This window comes from Theropithecus gelada, chromosome 4 (genome assembly GCF_003255815.1).
Source record: "Theropithecus gelada isolate Dixy chromosome 4, Tgel_1.0, whole genome shotgun sequence".
Classification (NCBI taxonomy): Eukaryota; Metazoa; Chordata; class Mammalia; order Primates; family Cercopithecidae; genus Theropithecus; species Theropithecus gelada.
The window spans coordinates 13,814,358-13,831,285 of NC_037671.1; the positions used below are offsets into that span (position 1 = coordinate 13,814,358).

General features: G+C 43.1%; 1 protein-coding gene across 1 annotated transcript in view; it reads right to left on the reverse strand.

The window, feature by feature from the left end:
- MAK (male germ cell associated kinase) overlaps positions 1-16,174 on the reverse strand; it is a 73,591-nt gene extending 57,417 nt beyond the window's left edge. Inside the window, exons 1-2 of the mRNA XM_025382861.1 lie at positions 16,101-16,174; positions 8,262-8,590 (exon numbers count right to left, since the gene is read on the reverse strand). Of these exons, the coding sequence (XP_025238646.1) occupies positions 8,262-8,362 (101 nt within the window). The 5' untranslated portion in view covers positions 8,363-8,590; positions 16,101-16,174. The remainder of the gene's footprint in view (positions 1-8,261; positions 8,591-16,100) is intronic.
- Positions 16,175-16,928: the final 754 nt, after the last annotated feature.

Here is a 16,928-nt window from a genome sequence, read left to right on the forward strand (position 1 = left end):
TGAGACCAGCCTGGCCAACATGGAGAAACCCTATCTCTACTAAAAATACAAAAATTAGCTGGGCGTGGTGGTGCATGCTTATAATCCCAGCTACTTGGGAGACTGAGGCAGGAGAATCGCTTGGACCTGGGAGGCAGAGGCTGCAGTGAGCTGAGATCGTGCCATTGCACTCCAACCTGGGCAACAAGAGTGAAACTCCGTCTCAAAAAAAAAAAAAAAAAAAAATCTGTATTCTCTTCATCCATCCAGATGTACTCTCTTCATGTATCTTTCTTTCCAGCAAATACCACTCCTCAGCAGTACTTCCCTAAGGCAATGCATGTGTCTACCTACAACAGAAGTTTCCTTGCAAAATGACTATCCCAAAGGTAAACCAATTGCTTAGAATAGCTAAGAAAAGGCATTTCCTTTTAGGTTCCTTGCCATCTTTTGTTATGTATTAATTCGTCAATATCTACTCCATGCCAGGGCAACGGTGTTGATATAGTACCATGGTGTTCCCATCTGACACAGGAAATCAACTTCAGAAATGGAACTACCTCTCAAGTTCTTAAAGGGCAGAGGGCTTAATAGATATTTATTAACTTAATGAAGTGAGGGAATCTTTCTACCATCCTCTAACATATAGTATATAACTTTAAAAAAATGGCAGCAGAAAAGACAAGATATCAGTGATCTAAATTAAAACTCCCCAAAGGAAACATTCACAAAGGAACCTCTTATTTTGTTCAGTGTAGCGTTCTCCCAACTTCTAACCATTCCCCTCCAACACATCCTAGCCAGTTCTGACTGCATTTCTAGACCATTCAAAAGATTTGCCTGCTGAATTAAGCACAGACTTTCTTCTCCATGTTCACAGTAGCAGATTACATCACCCTATCCGTCATCTACCAACTGTCACGCCATGCCCTTGCTTCTTCAGGCCAAATCCAGAAAAGCAGAGGGCTAGCATTCAGCTTCTTCTCTGCTTCTCAACGTCATTCTGAACTGGTTTAATTCCTACTTATTAAATTCCATATGGAACGTGTTAAATGCCGTATCTAGTAACACACGGAACTTGTTAAATTCCATAGCTGAACTTGTCTAATTTCAACAGAAACCCCCAACTCCCAGCCCCCAACTCTGGCTCTTTTGTTTAAAAGGTTTTTAGAATGAAAACACCTTCTTCCAGGTAATCAATTTCCCTTCAAGGGGACATGTTTACCGCCCACTCTGAAAATAAAGGCTAGGCAGCTCTTCTTCAGCTACTCCACCAAATGTATTCAATGTAGAATTACTTATTATTTATTTACTTTGAGACGGAGTCTCACTCTGTTGCCCAGGCTGGAGTGCAGTGGCATGATCTCGGCTCACTGCAACCTCCACCTCCTGGGTTCAAGTGATTCTCCTGCCTCAGCCTCCTGAGTAGCTGGGATTACAGGCACACGTCACCACACTCGGCTAATTTTTGTATTTTTAGTAGAGATGGGGTTTCACCATGTTGGTCAGGCTGGTCTCGAACTCCTGACCTCAAGTGATCTGCCTCCCAAAGTGTTTGGATTACAGGCGTCAGCCACCACACCTGGCCTGGAATTTATTTTTAATTTTAGGGGAAAAGTATCAATGGATCTTAAAGTGTTACCCACCAAGATACACCTAGAATATTAAGCCTAAATTGGAAATGCCTAAAATTTTCTATCTCCAAGCAAAAGATTGATTGGTTATTATGGGATGTGAATTGTTTTGGTAACAAAGAAAAAAAAATGAGAAGGGAGAATGAGGACTCTAATATCTGTAATTTTCAGGTAAAGTTTATCCCTGTATATCAGGCTTTAAAGAGATGGCAAAGCCTGCTTGTATGACTCTTGTAGATAACATAACTATCTCATTCAGACTTGAGGAGTAACGGCTATAGAGAATAGTCAGTGTAGGTTAAACTGTTAACCTTGCCAGTAGCCGCCTTCACAGTTGCTTAACTCCTAAGCTGTTCACCTCTGTCCTACCACAGTTACTCATAAACACCTTGTTATGAGGAACAGTCCTACTGTCCCAGACCTAACAAGCTTTCCAACTTCAGACTCTTGATCATAACCTCCTATCTTTTTCACCGTCGTTACCCTCGAAACTTCTTTATACAACCTCTTTCTTGTTCAACTTGTGGCTATTCCTACAACCACCTGCGTGGCATGGCTTGCCTCCTCATCCAGCTTGGCCCCACCATCAGCCTTTCATCCACTGCGCTCTCAAGATCACACACACATTCTGAACATCCCCTTCTCCCATCGTTCCACTGCTCCTGCCTTGTCATCCTCCAGTCTCCCCTCTCCATACAGACGGGTGCAGGTGGAAAGAAAAGTCATGAAAATGCTCCCAGCAGCTCCACTTTCACATTCATCCCATGGAATTTCAGGCGGACTCTTCCTGACACTGGGAAACTCTTTCGTGGCTTTCTTAGCAACTCAGTAACTCATCCTTCACAACTCTCCAAAGCTCCACGCCCCCACTGCCCTACTTCCCGCTACTCCTTGTCCCACTGCAGTCTGGCTTCTACTATTCCACTGGAACAATGCTTACCACGGCCACCAGTTATGTCATATTTCCCAAACCCAAGGAACACCACAGCAGATGATATTGTTGAAATATCACAAAGCCATTTCCAGCCCCTTTCCTTCTGCCTCCTAAAACAGAGACTGGAAGAGTAAATACTCTCTCAGTCTCCTTTGGAAGTAAGAGAGACCACGTGATCCAGTGCTAGCCGGTAAGATGTAAGGGGATGTCCTAGAGGACTTCTGGGAAAGAATTATTACTTCTTCATAAAAGATGAGAAGAGTTTGCTGGTATTATTCTCTTTTCTTCCCTCCTTGAGCATGGATGTAATGCCTGGAGGTGAAGTAGCCATAAGGTGGTCACTAGATGACACATTTGAGGACAAAAACAATGCTAACCGCTCAGCATGAATATCATAGAAAACATCTGAATTTCTTGGGTAAATGTTGAGCCATTGAAAGAGCTCTGGAATCACCACACTCAAGACTTCTTGATACACGCTTTTGCTTCTTTAGATCTTTCCCTCGGTTTCAGATATTTTCTACATTCTCCTGGTTTCTCCCCTATTTCTCTGGTAGTTCCTCAGACTTTCTTGTACGATCCTATTCCAGGGCCCATCCTTTATATGCCATCATTTCTCAGTGCTTCAAATGAGAACCTCTCTTTTCTTCTCCCTCTAAAGAGTTTCAATTACCATCTGTAGACTAACCATTCCAAATCATTAGCTTGCACCTCTGTTTTGAGATTTAAATGCAAATACTCAATTGACTAAAAGTCATCTTAAAGTCATTATGCCCCAGACTGAATTCAGCTTTACCCCTAAAGCCTGTGATTTTCCCCTCCTTGACATGGTACACGGCACCACCACCATACACTTAAGCCAGAATCCCAGGAGTTAGCCCGGACTCTTCCCCATCTTTTACTCCACCATCCATCCTCATGCCCAATCACCAGTTCCTATACAGCCTGCTTCCTAAATGTCCCTTGACTGTATCCACTTACATCCATCCCCAAAGCTATTTTCCTGTCAGGCCACCACCACTTCTAACCAAGATGACTGCACTGACCTTCTAACTCTAACCAAGATGACTGTACTGACCTTCTAACTGGCCACCCTGTGTCCAGTCTTAACCTCTTCAATCAAGTCTCCAGTCTTCTGCTAACCAGCCAGTTCTAAAAATTTGATCACATGAACAATTCTGCTTAAAATCCTTCATGACCTTCTAGTCCTCAAGATATACAGACTCCTTCATCTGGCTTCACGACTTCACCTGTTAGCCTCACGTCCCTCCTCTGCCCCACTTGTAATCCACATTCCAGTCACGTATGCTTCTTTCAGTTACTCAGCCCCAGTTTGGCCCTCACACCCTCTCTCTTGCCTCCAGGGCTTCATACATACTATTTCTTACTCCCTGGAGCATTTCTCCATCCACCCCCCACTTTTAAAAAAACAAATTTCTCTCATTCTTGAGGTCTCATTGATTTAGGAAGCCTTTTATGATACCTCTCCAGTGTGGCTTCTCTAGGCTCCCATAGGACCCAACATTCCCCCATCATAGGACTTAGCATACTTGATGATGTAACTTCTTGAATCTGTTGGTCTTCCTGAGTATACTGTAAGACATCTATCTCGTCCCCATTTTGTCCTGATCATGAAACACAGTAGTAGTTTAACAATTCTGTGATAAATGAATTTTTCAATTTTCTTCAAGTCTTCCATGGGACTCCTCTTTCCATTCATTTCTGCTCCATCCTTGCCTAAGGTGGAGCATTGCCCAGCACACAGTAGATACTGCATATGGCAGACACATGGTACGCCGACTAGCCGAAAGCCCTCCTTCTCTTCCTCGTCATTCAGAGTCAGCTTTTACACAGGGATATAAAATGCTAAGCTAAGTAATCAGTTTCCCATCCTCTCTGCAGCTAGGGGTGCCATGTGGTACACTTCTGATCAACGAGGAGAAACCCGATGCATTCTGGATGGGATGTGGGAAAGCTTTTGCTTTCCCAATTAAAAAAGAGTACAGTAGGCCGGGCGCGGTGGCTCACGCCTGTAATCCCAGCACTTTGGGAGGCTGAGGCTGGTGGATCACCTGAGGTCGGGAGTTCAAGACCAGCCTGACCAACATGGAGAAACCCTGTCCCTACTAAAAATGCAAAATTAGCCGGGCGTGGTAGCGCATGCCTATAATTCAGCTACTCAGGAGGCTGAGGCAGGAGAATTGTTTGAACCCAGGAGGCGGAGGTTGTGGTGAGCTGAGATAGCGCCACTGAACTCCAGCCTGGCAACAGAGCGAGACTCCATCTCAAAACAAAACAAAACAACACACAATACCATATTTTTGAAGAATAAAACAAATACCGTATTTTGCCACTCAGAAAAAAATGATGAACACTTTGTCATATAAAACCAGACAGTAATAACCATCTGTGGGACCACATCCAAGACCCAATGCCCCTTCTGATTCTCCTACCCTTCTCCCCAGAAACCACGGCCATCATGGATTTTTGGGTGTATCTTTCCAGGCCTTTAAAAATATTTTTCTATATGGATGTATTTGTGTATAATAAAGTATTTCTTTGTGTGAATTTACATAATCATTTAATCTACAAATGAGGGCTATTTCAGCTCACTTTGTCTAATAACACTCATTTCTTAGGTTTCTGTCTTATTGCAGTAGTGCTAGCAGGCATTTGGGGTTTTCAAACTAACTGTACTGATATTACTTCTGATATTTCACATTAATATGAATTATATAGGTTTTCTCAGGTTAGGGAAGTTTCCTTTTATTCCTATTTGCTAAGAGTTTTGTTTTTTTTTTTTTTTTTTTAAGATAGGGTCTCACTAGGTCACCTAGGCTGAAGTGCAGTAGTGGTGGCACTATCTTGGCTCACTGCAGCCTCGACCTCCTGGGCTCAAGCAATCCTCCCACCTCAGCCTCCCAAGTGGCTGGGACTACAGGTACACGCTACCATGCCCAATTAATTTTTGTATTTTCTGTAGAGGCAGGGTTTCACCATGTTGCCAAGCTGGTCTCAAACTCCTGGGCTCAAGTGATCCTCCTGCCTCACCCTCCCAAAGTGCTGGGATTATAGGTGTGAGCCACTGCGTTCAGCCAAGTGGCTTTTTTTAATCGTAAGTTTTTTAAGAAACCAAGGTTTGTTTTTTTTAAATTCGTCAAATCACAAATGAGTATTGAATTTTATTAAGCCTATTCAATAAATTTTTCATTTCCATTATTATATATTATATATTTACTTATCTGATGACAATGACTGTTTAAAAATATTTTATGAAGTTATTTCCTTGTACATGTAATATTAGATCATAATATTTTGAAACACTTGCTAAAGCATTTAAATTTTAGATTGTTATAATGTAGTTGATGTGGTGATGTGCAGATGTGTATCCGATGAGTCTGAGACAGGTTCTGGGGGAAGCCAACCACCATGGCCCGAGGCTATTCAAACAACCCTCTGGAAAGGCCCAAGGAAGGAGCCTCTGGTAAAGGAAACCGAGGTGCCTCTTGCCAACAGCCAGTACAAATATGCCAACCCTGTGAGTGAGTGTGATGGGTTGAACTGTGTCCCCCAAACCTCCTATATTGAAGTCCTAGCCCCCAGACTTTCACAGTGTGACAGTATCTGAAGATAGGGTCTTTAAAAAGGTCATTAAGGTTACCTGAGGTTTTTCAGGTAGGCCCAAATCTGATACGACTGGTGTCCTTATAAGAGGAGCCTGGGCAACATGGCAAGACCCCATCTCTACAAAAATATTTTTTAAAAATTAGCCAAGTGTGGTGGTACACACCTATAGTCCCAACTACTCTGGTGGCTGAGGCAGGAGGACGGTTCAGGCTCTGGAGGCTGAGGCTATACTAAGCTATGTTTGCACCACTGTACCTCAGCCTGGGTGGCAGAGTGAAACTCTGTCTTGAAAAAAAAATAGGGGGGAAATGTCGACGCAGACATGCACAATGAGAAGATCATATAAACACCTAGAGAGGATATGGCTGTCTACAAGCCCAGGAGAGAGGCCTCAGAAGAAACCAAACTGCAGATACCTTGATGTTGCACTTCTTGCCTCCAGAACTGTGAGGAAATAAATCTCTGTTGTTTAAGCCACCCGGTCTGTGGTACTTCATTACAGCGGCCCTAGCAAACCAAGAGTGAGCCACCTTGGAAGTAGATCCTCCAGCCCCAGTCAAGCCTTCGGATAACTGCAGCTTTGGCCAATTATCTGACTGCCATAAGAGAACCCAAGCCAGAACTACCCAGCTAAGCTACTTCCAAATTCCTGACCCACAGAAACTATATGAATTAATAAATGTATCTTCTTTTAAATCACTAAGCTTTGGGGGTATTTTGTTATGCAGCAATGGAACAACACAGTGGATTAAAAACAAGTTAAAAACAATTAATTCTATTTCAGAAGTTCAGGAATATAACATATATCATTCAGAACTCAATTTGACATTGTGAATACCATCTGATTTTGAGATCTTGTTTTAAAGAAATTATAAGCCCCACTCTGCAGTCAACTTTAAATGTGAAAAACAGGTCAGGAATGGTGGCTCACACCTGTAATTCCAGCACTTTGGGAGGCCAAGGTAGGTAGATCACTTGAGCCTGGTAGGTCAAGACTGCAGTGAGCCATGATCACGCCACAGCACCCTAGCCTGGGCAACAGAGGGAGACCCCCATCTCAAAAAACACACACAAAAGTGAAAACCAACAAATAAATTTGGAAGAACATCCCAAAGATTACCTATAGTTTTGGTCCAAATGTATTATACATGTGAAAAAGGAGGCACTCATATGTTTTGGTTTATCAGTGTAGCTGGACAAGCCTGGCAATTAAAGTAATATACACGAAAAACAGCAGAATTCCTCTTTGGCAATGTTCTTTTCCAAGAATGACATTCCACATGAGCCAAATGCTATTTGATCTAAACTAGACCTCCTTCTGTGCTTGTGTGTGTGTGTGTATGTGTGTGTGTGTGTGTGTGTGTGTGTGTGTATATATATGTTTTTTTTTTTTTTTGAGATGGAGTGTCCTTCTGTTGCCCAGGTTGGAGTGCAGTGGTGCAATCTCAGCTCACTGCAACCTCTGCCTCCCAGGTTCAAGCGATTCTCGTGCCTCAGCCTCCTGAGTAGCTGGGATTACAGGTGTGCACCACCATGCCTGGCTGAATTTTGTATTTTTAGTAGAGACAGGGTTTCACCATGTTGGCCAAGCTGGTCTCAAACTCCTGACCTCAACCCAAAGTGCTGGGATTATAGGCATGAGCCACCGCACCCAGCCTGTGCTTGTGTGTGTATGTGTATGTGTGGGTGTGTGTATATACATTTTTTTTTCTTTTTTTTTTTTTAGACGCAGTCTCACTCTGTTATCCAGGTTGGAGTGTGGTGGCATGATCTCAGCTCACTGCAACCTCCACCTCCCGGGTTCAAGCAATTCTCCTGCCTCAGCCTCCTGAGTAGCTGGGATCACAGGAGCGCGCCACCATGCCCAGCTAATTTTAGTATTTTTAGTAGAGACAGGGTTTCACCATGTTGGCCAGGCCGGTCTCAAACTCCTAACCTCATGATCTGCCCACCTCGGTCTCCCAAAGTGCTGGCATTATGGGCGTGAGCCACCGCACCCGGCCTGTGCTGGTATATATTCTTAATTGAGGACAGGAAAATAAAGAGCAGAGTTTTCAAAGGTGAAGTTGCAGTGTCACACACAGTACCTTTTGATGGCCACCAGCTCCCCGGATTCATTACTCTTGCCCATAAGCACACTCCCATACGTGCCATCCCCCAACTGTCTCATGGTTGTGTATCGGTTCATCTTGGAAAAATAATGCAGCAGAAGTTGTTGATTGCAATGACTTCCTTGTTGAATATAAATTTGAACGCTTCTTAATTTTTATTTGTTTTTGTTCTCACACTGTTGTTGCTACACTGGTGACAGGTTTGTCATCATTCAATATAGGCTCCTCCCCAAGATTACAAAGGTTCACGAGATACAGCATGAAGAAATCTGGCAGGAAACAGCGCTTCCATTCTTATAGACACCCTAAAGAAAGAAAACAAGGATATCATGAATTTTCATTAATAAGTCTCTTCAAAAATTGTACTGGCAACTTAGAGCAAAGGGAAAAATTATAAATAATATAAATACTATTGTGTTAATTATTTGTCGGTAACTCATTTGTCTATCTAAAATGAAGTTCACATATAACTCACTGGTAATATTCACTTGCTAAATGCCTCATTTACATGGTACTGTGCTATTTATGTTCAATAATGGCATAATGGCTTGTATGATTCCTTTGTTATTAAATATAATCTATATTATTCCAAATCAGACCTTGGAAAATTGATGTCTATATTATATCCATTCTTTGAATCAATTTTTGTATCGTATTTAATTTGGCATATTATTTAAAACTGTACTACTTGTAAATTTTCTGTGGAATATAAGTACCCCAATTGGGTAAGGTAAGTATAAAGCAAACTTTTGTTTCGTATGAAAGGAATAGCATTATTTTAAAATTTCGTATTCTATTTAAATAACATGCTACTTTATTTTACATCAAACTAAGAAAAATTTAAATACTAATTAGAATTTAGTGTCACACTAGAGTCATACAAAGAAATAAGAAACAGCTGGGCGTGGTGGCTGATGCCTGTAATCCCATTGATTTGGGAGGCCAAGGCAGGAGGACTGTTGAGGCCAGGAGTTTGAGACCAGCCTGGGCACCATATCATACCCTTCTTTACAAAAACTAAAAAATTAGCTGGGCTTAGTGGCACGCTTGTAGTCTCAGCTACTTGGGAGGCTAAGGCATGAGGATTGCTTGAGCCCAGGAGTTCAAGGTTACAGTGAGCTATGACCATACCACTAAACTCCATCCTGGGTGACAGAGTAAGACTTTGTCTCTAAAAATAATTTTTTTTAATAAATAAAAAAGGGAAGTGGAGCCTGAAGATGTGACTGAAATGTTGTAATGTCATAATCAAACTTGAATAAGTAAGGAATTGTTTCTTGAGACAGAGTGAGACTCTGGTTGGAGTGCAGTGGCACAATCTTGGCTCACTGCAACCTCTGCCTCCCAGGATCAAGTGATTTTTGTCCCTCAGTCCTCAGCCATCACCATCACTCTCCCCCAGTAGCTGGGATTACAGGTGTGCACCACCACACCCGGCTAATTTTTATACTTTTAGTAGAGATGGGGTTTTGCCATGTTGGCCAAGCTGGTCTCGAACTCCTGGCCTCAGCGATCCACCCGCCTTGGCATCCCAAAGTACTGGGATTACAGGCATGAACCAGTGCCCAGTCAAGAACAAAGGATTTAGAATATTACATAAACTGAGTTGACAAAGCAGTGGCAGGATTTGAGAAGACTGACTTCAATGTTGAAAGAAGTTCTACTGTAGGTAAAATGCTATCAAACAGTCTCACATATTACAGATAAACCTTTTATGAAAGGAAAAGTCTGTCAATGTAGCAAATATCATTGTTGTCTTATTTTGAGAAATGGTCACAGCCATCCCAACCTTCAGCAGCCACCACCCTGATCGTTCAGCAGCCATCAACACAGAGGCAAAAAACCTCCACTAGCAAAATGATTATGACTCACCGAAGGCTCAGATAATGAGCATTTTTTAGCAATAAGTTTTTTTTTTTTTTATGACAGCCTCTCGAGTAGCTGGGACTATAGGCACAAGCTACCACGCCCAGTTATTTTTTGTATTTTTAGTAGAAACAGGGTTTCACCATGTTGGCCAGGCTGGTCTCAAACTCCTGACCTCAAGTAATCCACCTGCCTCCACCTCCCGACATGTTGGGATAACAGGTGTGAGCCACCGCACCCGGCTGCAATAAGATATTTTTAAATTAAGGTATGTATATTATTTTTCTAGACAAAATGCTATTGCATACTAAATAGACTACAGTATAATGTAAACATAATTTGTATATGTACTTTGAAACCCAAAACCATGTGTGACTTGCTTTATTGCAATATTCACTTTATTGCCGTGGTCTGGAGCTAAACCCACAGTATCTCCGAGGTGTGTCTGTAGTTTGTTTTAAAGTGCCTTTTATCACTTAGTTCTTCATTCAAAGAATATTTTTCTCTCACTGTAGCACTTTCATTTACATCATAGAAACTGCTTCTCTATTATATGCAGGAATGTAAGACCAACAAGGACATGTTATATTTGTCAAAATACTTAAGATTTCCCAACACAGCCTTTCCCAGAAAACAAACATAAACATAAGCAGACATAAGCGTGCAGAGAAGCACAGTAAAGCTATGTTGTTTCCTATTTACAGGAATGGATCTGTTCACAGAAAACTGGAGAAGAATCCTGTGGGGCTTTTAATAATAGGAAGTGTGGGCCGGGCACCGTGGCTCATGCCTGTAATCCCAACACTTTGGGAGGCCAAGGCAGGTGGATCTCCTGAGGTCGGGTGTTTGAGACCAGCCTGGCCAACCTGGTGAAACTTCATCTCTGCTAAAAATATAAAAATTAGCTGGGTGTGGTGGTGCAGGCCTGTAGCCCCAGCTACTAAGGAGGCTGAGGCAGGAGAATCACTTGAACCCAGGAGGCAGAGGTTACAGTGAGCCAAGATTGCACCACTGCACTCTGGCCTGGGCAACAGAGCGAGACTCTTGTCTCAAAATAATAATAATGATAATAGGGAGTATGTATTTAACATTTCTCTTACTTCACGTAGGTAACAATCCCTTCAAAGGCACATATGAAATAATTTAGGCTATGCTAACTCCATGGCCAGGATCTTGAAAAAGAGACCATGACAGCAGATTCCATTTCTATTTAGGGTTTTCTTCATTTTTGTCAGATTAAGCCTGAACTAATAATCATAAATACCAGCAAATGGTTCCCCATTTGTCTGAGAAAGAATAGTTTTTGTACGTCATTGTCACCTTATGATAGACACTGATTCCAAATATTAAGGCGTTAATGGAGAAAAAGGCAATATCTCTTTCTACATGGTTTCTGATCAAAACATGAATTTGCTTTTCTTCATTTTGCCTTTATCTCTATAAGCAAATATAATTTGGAAAAACATTTTGGGTTGTTTTGTTTTGTACTAACGTTAAACAAAACATGGACTAAAGTATATTTCTTCTCACTTAGGATTTTATTAAATCAGTATTTTGCAATTTATCACCAGCATATTAAATGGCTGTACACTCTTTTCTAGCTACCCTATTTAAGGTGGCATGTAACTATCTCTTTTAGGAAATATGTTCACTCTAGGTTTACTGATTCTTTCTGATTAAGTAAGCATATAGAGAATATATTTGCACAAAAGGCCATCATGTTCCTCATGACAGTAAGATCGTAAAATAAAAACATGGAAGGATTAAATGACCTGTCTAGGATCAACTAGAGAATCAACGATGGAGTCAATCCAATAGGCGCATTTGGCTTGAAGCTGTTGGTTTTTCAGGGACGTCTCCAACTTTTAAACAAGTCATTCTTAGGAACTGGTGCCAGCTCTTACTATCCCTAATGAGGCTAAAGAAAACATCCTCTTTGCTCCAAAACCATGCAGACTAAGCTCCACAACTCAAGCCACCGACCCCAACCTCCACCTTAAGATTCCTAATGCAGCTCCTCACTCAGACACTAAGATATTGCTGACTAACTGGAAAGCGAAGTGGGACTACTCCATAACCTGACTAAACCCTAGGGCTGCCTCTGGGTCATTCAGACCAGTGAAAACTAATAGAAACAGTAAAGGGAAAGAGTGAGACCTTAGAACTTGAATGGTTAAGGGAGAAAGAACCTAGGTGGAGCTCCTCTCATGAAAATTATTATAATAATTATTATTATTTGAGACAGAGTCTCACTCTGTGCTGGGTCCGACCCGCAGACCCTGGCTGAACAACAGATCAAAGAATGCACTCAGGTACAGGTATCCAGTGAAAGAGCAGGCTAGGGGACCGGGCAGCACACAGACCGCAGCAGGGTGCCGTAAACCATGGCCCTGACCAGCTGGCGCTGCAGGCATTTATTCGGCACAGATTTAATGACAAAGGCTTTGAGTTAACGCACTTGTGGGTAATCAACATGGTCACCCCCCCCCGCCCCCACCACCCCCAAGAAAGCAGTCCTGCCCACGGATGATTAAATGCTAGGTTCTGAGGCCTACCTAAACTAACTTATCTAGATCAGTTTCTTTACCTTCCCTTGTTATCCAACCTAAACTCTTAAGAGAATTCAGCTGCCTTCAGCCAAATTTTCTTTTGAAGCTTTGCAAACCCCTGGCCTTCCAAGAAGGTTTGCATCTTTCTACGATTTTTCCTACTACCCTGACCGATCTCCTACAGCTCTGTTGCCTAGGCTGGAGTGCAGTGGTGCTATCTCGGCTCACTGCAACCTCCACCTCCTGGGTTCAAGCGACTCTCCTGCCTCAGCCTCCCAAGTAGCTGGGATTACAGGCACGTGCCACCACACCCAGATGTTTTTTGTACTTTTAGTAGAGATGGGGTTTCACCATGTTGGCCAGGCTAGTCTTGAACTCCTGACCTCATGTGATCCACCTGCCTCGGCCTCCCAAAGTGCTGGGATTTACAGGCATGAACCACTGCACCCGGACATGAAAATGATTTAATTCAGAAACATAATGGTATGATAGCATCATCTTTTTTTTAACCAAATTATTTTCATGTTAACACCTAACCAAGGACAAGCATTTGAGGGTATGAAGGGTAGAAAAGTAATGTAGACAATTCTGAAAAAGGACATATTACTTGAGAAGGGAATGGAAGAGGGAGCTGCCTCTAGTAGCATGGCAATGATGGTAGCGAGTGTTATTCAGGGAAGTGGAAACAGAGTGACAAAAAAATTTACCTTCATTGGCCCAACAATCTAAAAAATAAGAATTAATTACACCTCTCTCTTCCACTGTTAAGGCCATCAGCCACCCCATCGCCACCGCCCTGGGGTGGGAGGGTGACCTGAAGCTGTACCAGCACTATCGACACAATAGAGCATTCGGTCACCGATGACTTTTGGCCCAGACGGGGGCACGCACGGTGTCTTTGCGAGTAGCCATTGTGGCAACTTCATTCCAAGCCTAACCAATCAACTTCTGAATAAACACCGGCAACAACAATTGTCTGTCCACTGATGATGGCTATAGGATAGTGTGTACTTATATTGAGGGAAGAATAAGCAAGGAACAAGACCATTTCCCAGCTCCTTTCTGTTTGAGGGGTGGAGTGGTGAGGATTATGGACGTGACATACATTTTTAAAAGGTCAGATTAGTGGTTCTGTGAGCATCTGTCCCATTTAAGCCTTAGCTAACCTTTAAGTAAAACAAGTTTACATACTGCGTTCCCTAAGAAAAAACTTTGGAAAGGCTCCTTTTGAACTGTATTAATTACAAAATCAACAGCTGCCCAGGGTGAGAAACTGATCATTGCCAACTGTTTCTTCTATCCCCTGAACATACAAGGACAATGGTCTAATGTAGAGACATAGATATAAAGGTAAAGCTTTTAAAAAAATCATGATTTCCATGTCCCTGTTCCCTGATAGCACATAAGCAACTACTTTAACCAAGGTAGCATGGTAACTACTGATTACTAATCAAAAAGCAGTCTATGTTCCTTAAACACAGGCTTCCCATGATTCTACAGTTCACGCACAGTAATATTTCTCTACAAGTTACACATACTCTTCTCTGTTGATCCATGGAAAACGAATTCTACAAAATAGGGATATATTAACACAGTTTCTTATGTACATGAATATATATAGATATGATACATATGCAACAACACAAAACCCAAGTAAATCTAACTATTATCCTCAATTTAACAGAATGGTTAAAAACTTGGAATTTTCTACAATCAAGCTATAATAGTTATTGACTTTCCTACGGGTTAAAGAAAAAGATGCTTATTTAGAGGTTTAATTATAGACCTACACAAAAATAAATACCCTTATAATTTATCTCTCATTCCAGTTTTCAACTTTTTAATCTAAGTTCATAATTACCGCTTATTTAGGTGCACAATTGTTGTAAATCTGGTCTTTATTCTCAACAGCTTTTGCCAGCTAATAAGAGATTCAGATAGGATTAAAGAAGATTAACATAGAGGGCAAATGAAGGATAAAACTAGTGTCTGCCAATCACTGAACAGATAAGGCTTGGATGTCTTCAACTTGGCTTTCTAGCACATACTATAATTATGTCACTCCGAGGCTGGCATTAACGCTTCTAATACATAACAAAAGAGGAATTAACGTTTTCAAAGTAACCAAATTCTTTAAAAAGCAACACAGGAAAAAAGATCCCAAACTAACCAAGTCGAAGGTTTACAGAAATTAAATAAAGCTATTACGATGGAAAAACAAAGACTGTATCTTAAAATATAAAAGCACAGTTCTCTGTGCTGATATTCACAAATTATTTCAAAGCTCACACACAAATAAACAAAGTCCACCCCGACGAAAAGATTAAACGTCCTGCCTTGCGCCTGCAGTGGAAGCAGGCGGTGACGCGGTCCGCGGAACTCTCTCCCTCCGGGTCAAGCCTCGGGAATTGAAGGGCCGGGGAGGCGGGGCCCGACGGAAAAGCTGGAAAGTCACTTTTGTCTTCACCATTATTTCACTCAGTGGGTTGTCTTTCTGAATAAATTAAGTCCGATAACTTTGGCTTCCCTCTTTGAGAATTCCGTTATCATTAGAACAAATATTTGTTTCTTTGAAACGATTATCTAAACACAATTGCATACAGCTCTTTCCTTGTAGGATTGAGATTACTAACCACTAAAAACCAGTTTTATTGCTCTCGACACCGCACTCTTGACCTGTCCCTAAATTAAAACGTATTATTTGCAGAAAAGGGACAGGTTTCGTCACACGCTTTCTGATCCCACTCTGCAAACCAGGGCCCTTAAGAGGCTCCGGGGACCGCGTGGTGGAAGGGGGCGTCCCCCGGTGCCTGCTGTCCGGCGCCGTCGCGGGGACGCGGGTGTGCGGGATACCACTTTCATCTGAGCGTCCTTTGGGATGCACCAGCGAGGGCTGAAGTCGGACCTAGTTCCTGTTTTTCTCCCTTCTTTTAGATTTTGCAACAGTTCTGAACTCAATTCCGCGGCCTCCCTGAGACCCAATCCTGCCTCTCCGTCCTAAAAGCAGTTTCTACCTCCAGCCCAAGCAGCAGGGGAGAGGAGGAGGGCGCAGAGGTGGCCGGAGGAGAGGTTCGGCGCGGGGGTCTCTCAGGCTAAGGGACGCCCCGCCGTCATCCTCCCACACCAGGCCGGCCCCCGCGGTCCAGGAGGCGGGAAAGCGGTCAGGAGGTCTGGGAGACACCCACTACCTTCCCTCGGGCGGACCACTCCCGCCCGCTCCGCCCCTCTGGGGACCCTCCTCCCTCCAGTACTTCTCCTACCGGCGTCAGGGGCCCGTCTCCCGGCGGAGATTGGCCCTGGTAGCACAGGGCGCCGTGGGGACATGCCTGGCCAGCCTCGCAAGTCGGGCTCGGGCTGGGTCGGACAGAGGGTGGTGGCCCCGCAGCCCGCTCGGGATTACCTGCCCGCGCCGGCCGCTTACCTAGTTCGCTCACTTGTGAAGCTCCGGCGTCTTCTGTGTTTCATCTCCTAGGAAACGGCTGGGGCAGCAGGCGGTCCTACGGCCCGCCCATAGAGGGCGTGGCCTCACGGGAAATCCCCGCCAATCCCACAGGCCCCGCCTTCTCCGGGGCGGGGCTTCAGGGAGCAGGGGACCTGTCGGCTGAGCTGCAGCAAGTGTGCCATTTAGACTTGGGGTTTAGGGGAGTTAATTACCTTTTCAGTCAGTTCTTTCTCAGAAGTTGGTTTGTTTGCCCTTTATTTTGTTTTGGTTTTGTTCCGATTCATTCTACAAAGTCTTGATTAATTAAAATGTTTCCCAGACCTGGCAGAGCAAGAGAAGGATGTCTGTTTGCCTCTTACTTGCACTTGTTTATGCCTGGGGAAAAACTGTTCTCGTATGCAGTTCCTTATATTGGTCAATTCCTCGGGTACGTATTATCGCTTGGGCTGCACTTCTAAGTTTGTTTCCATTCATTCATTCAGAGAACCTGCCTAGGATCAGCCACAGGGTTAGATAGTGGTAATTCGAAGAAAAATGAATAAATGTGTGAATAAATGGATAAATTGTAACTAGTCTAGAATTTAGAGAGGAGGAGACACTCGTGTTACTGCAAATAGTTCAGATTGGCTGGCAAAAAGGGTCTATGAAACAGAAACATAAGCGATGAAGCAGTGGTGCGGCCAGTTAGTAAGTATTAGGTGTCAGGCTGCGGGCTTGGGACCAAAAATGGTGCCAAGGTAGACACGACAGACATGCTTGTGGCCCTCACAGCTTAAAGTGAAGTAG